Here is a 700-nt window from a genome sequence, read left to right on the forward strand (position 1 = left end):
ATCCCACTCTCCCTCCCTTCCCCCAACTCTCTCTCTCTCTTCATCTAGAAATATCATGTAGGATATGAGTTATTTTCTGGGTAAGGCAGCCATAAATGTAAGAGATGATTTTAATTTGCATTGTGTGTGTGTAATCTTTCAGGGAAGGAAGGTCCAGGTTTAGAGAGTAAATAAATTACCAAAAACATATTCATGTTAAATATTACATATATTGAATACTTACAAATTTTACCATTCTCTCCACTCCTGCAGTTCAAATGGACGCAGCTGAGCAAGGGGAGCATAGAAGAGTTCCTCGGCCCAGACTGGGACATCTACCTCATGGCAGTCCTCTCTGTCATCATTGCCATGCTTATTCTCTTCAGAAGGCCACCCCCACCGTTGGCCATGTAAAGACCATCTTTACTCACGTCGTTTAAAGCGACGGGAACGCTGAATCCAAAGCCAAGTGGATGAAGAGTCTGGAAATTCAGCTTGGCATTCTTCATCCTCATTTTAAGTGTGCTACCGGCTCAAGCTTTTGGTTGACTGGTCTAGGGCTCAAGGAGGGGATCCAGTCCCAGTTTGTCGTATTGCGAATGATTTTGTGCAATAAAGTCATCAGGCAAAATTGACGTTTCCAGGTCAAGGGAGACGGCACCACTTCCTTGATTTGAAGGTTGACTGAACATTGGCTATTCAGATGAATCTTCAACTAATG

The 700-nt window shown here is 43.3% G+C and overlaps 1 protein-coding gene across 1 annotated transcript in view; it reads left to right on the plus strand.

Moving 5' to 3' along the window:
• The window catches only part of LOC119592221 (protein sel-1 homolog 1-like), a gene marked incomplete in the record, with an annotated part of 11,343 nt that overhangs the window by 9,612 nt on the left and 1,031 nt on the right, over positions 1–700 (plus strand). Inside the window, 1 exon segment of the mRNA XM_037941052.1 lies at positions 253–700. Coding sequence (XP_037796980.1) covers positions 253–393 — 141 coding nt within the window.

Source organism: Penaeus monodon, chromosome 29 (assembly GCF_015228065.2).
Source record: "Penaeus monodon isolate SGIC_2016 chromosome 29, NSTDA_Pmon_1, whole genome shotgun sequence".
Taxonomy (NCBI): Eukaryota; Metazoa; Arthropoda; class Malacostraca; order Decapoda; family Penaeidae; genus Penaeus; species Penaeus monodon.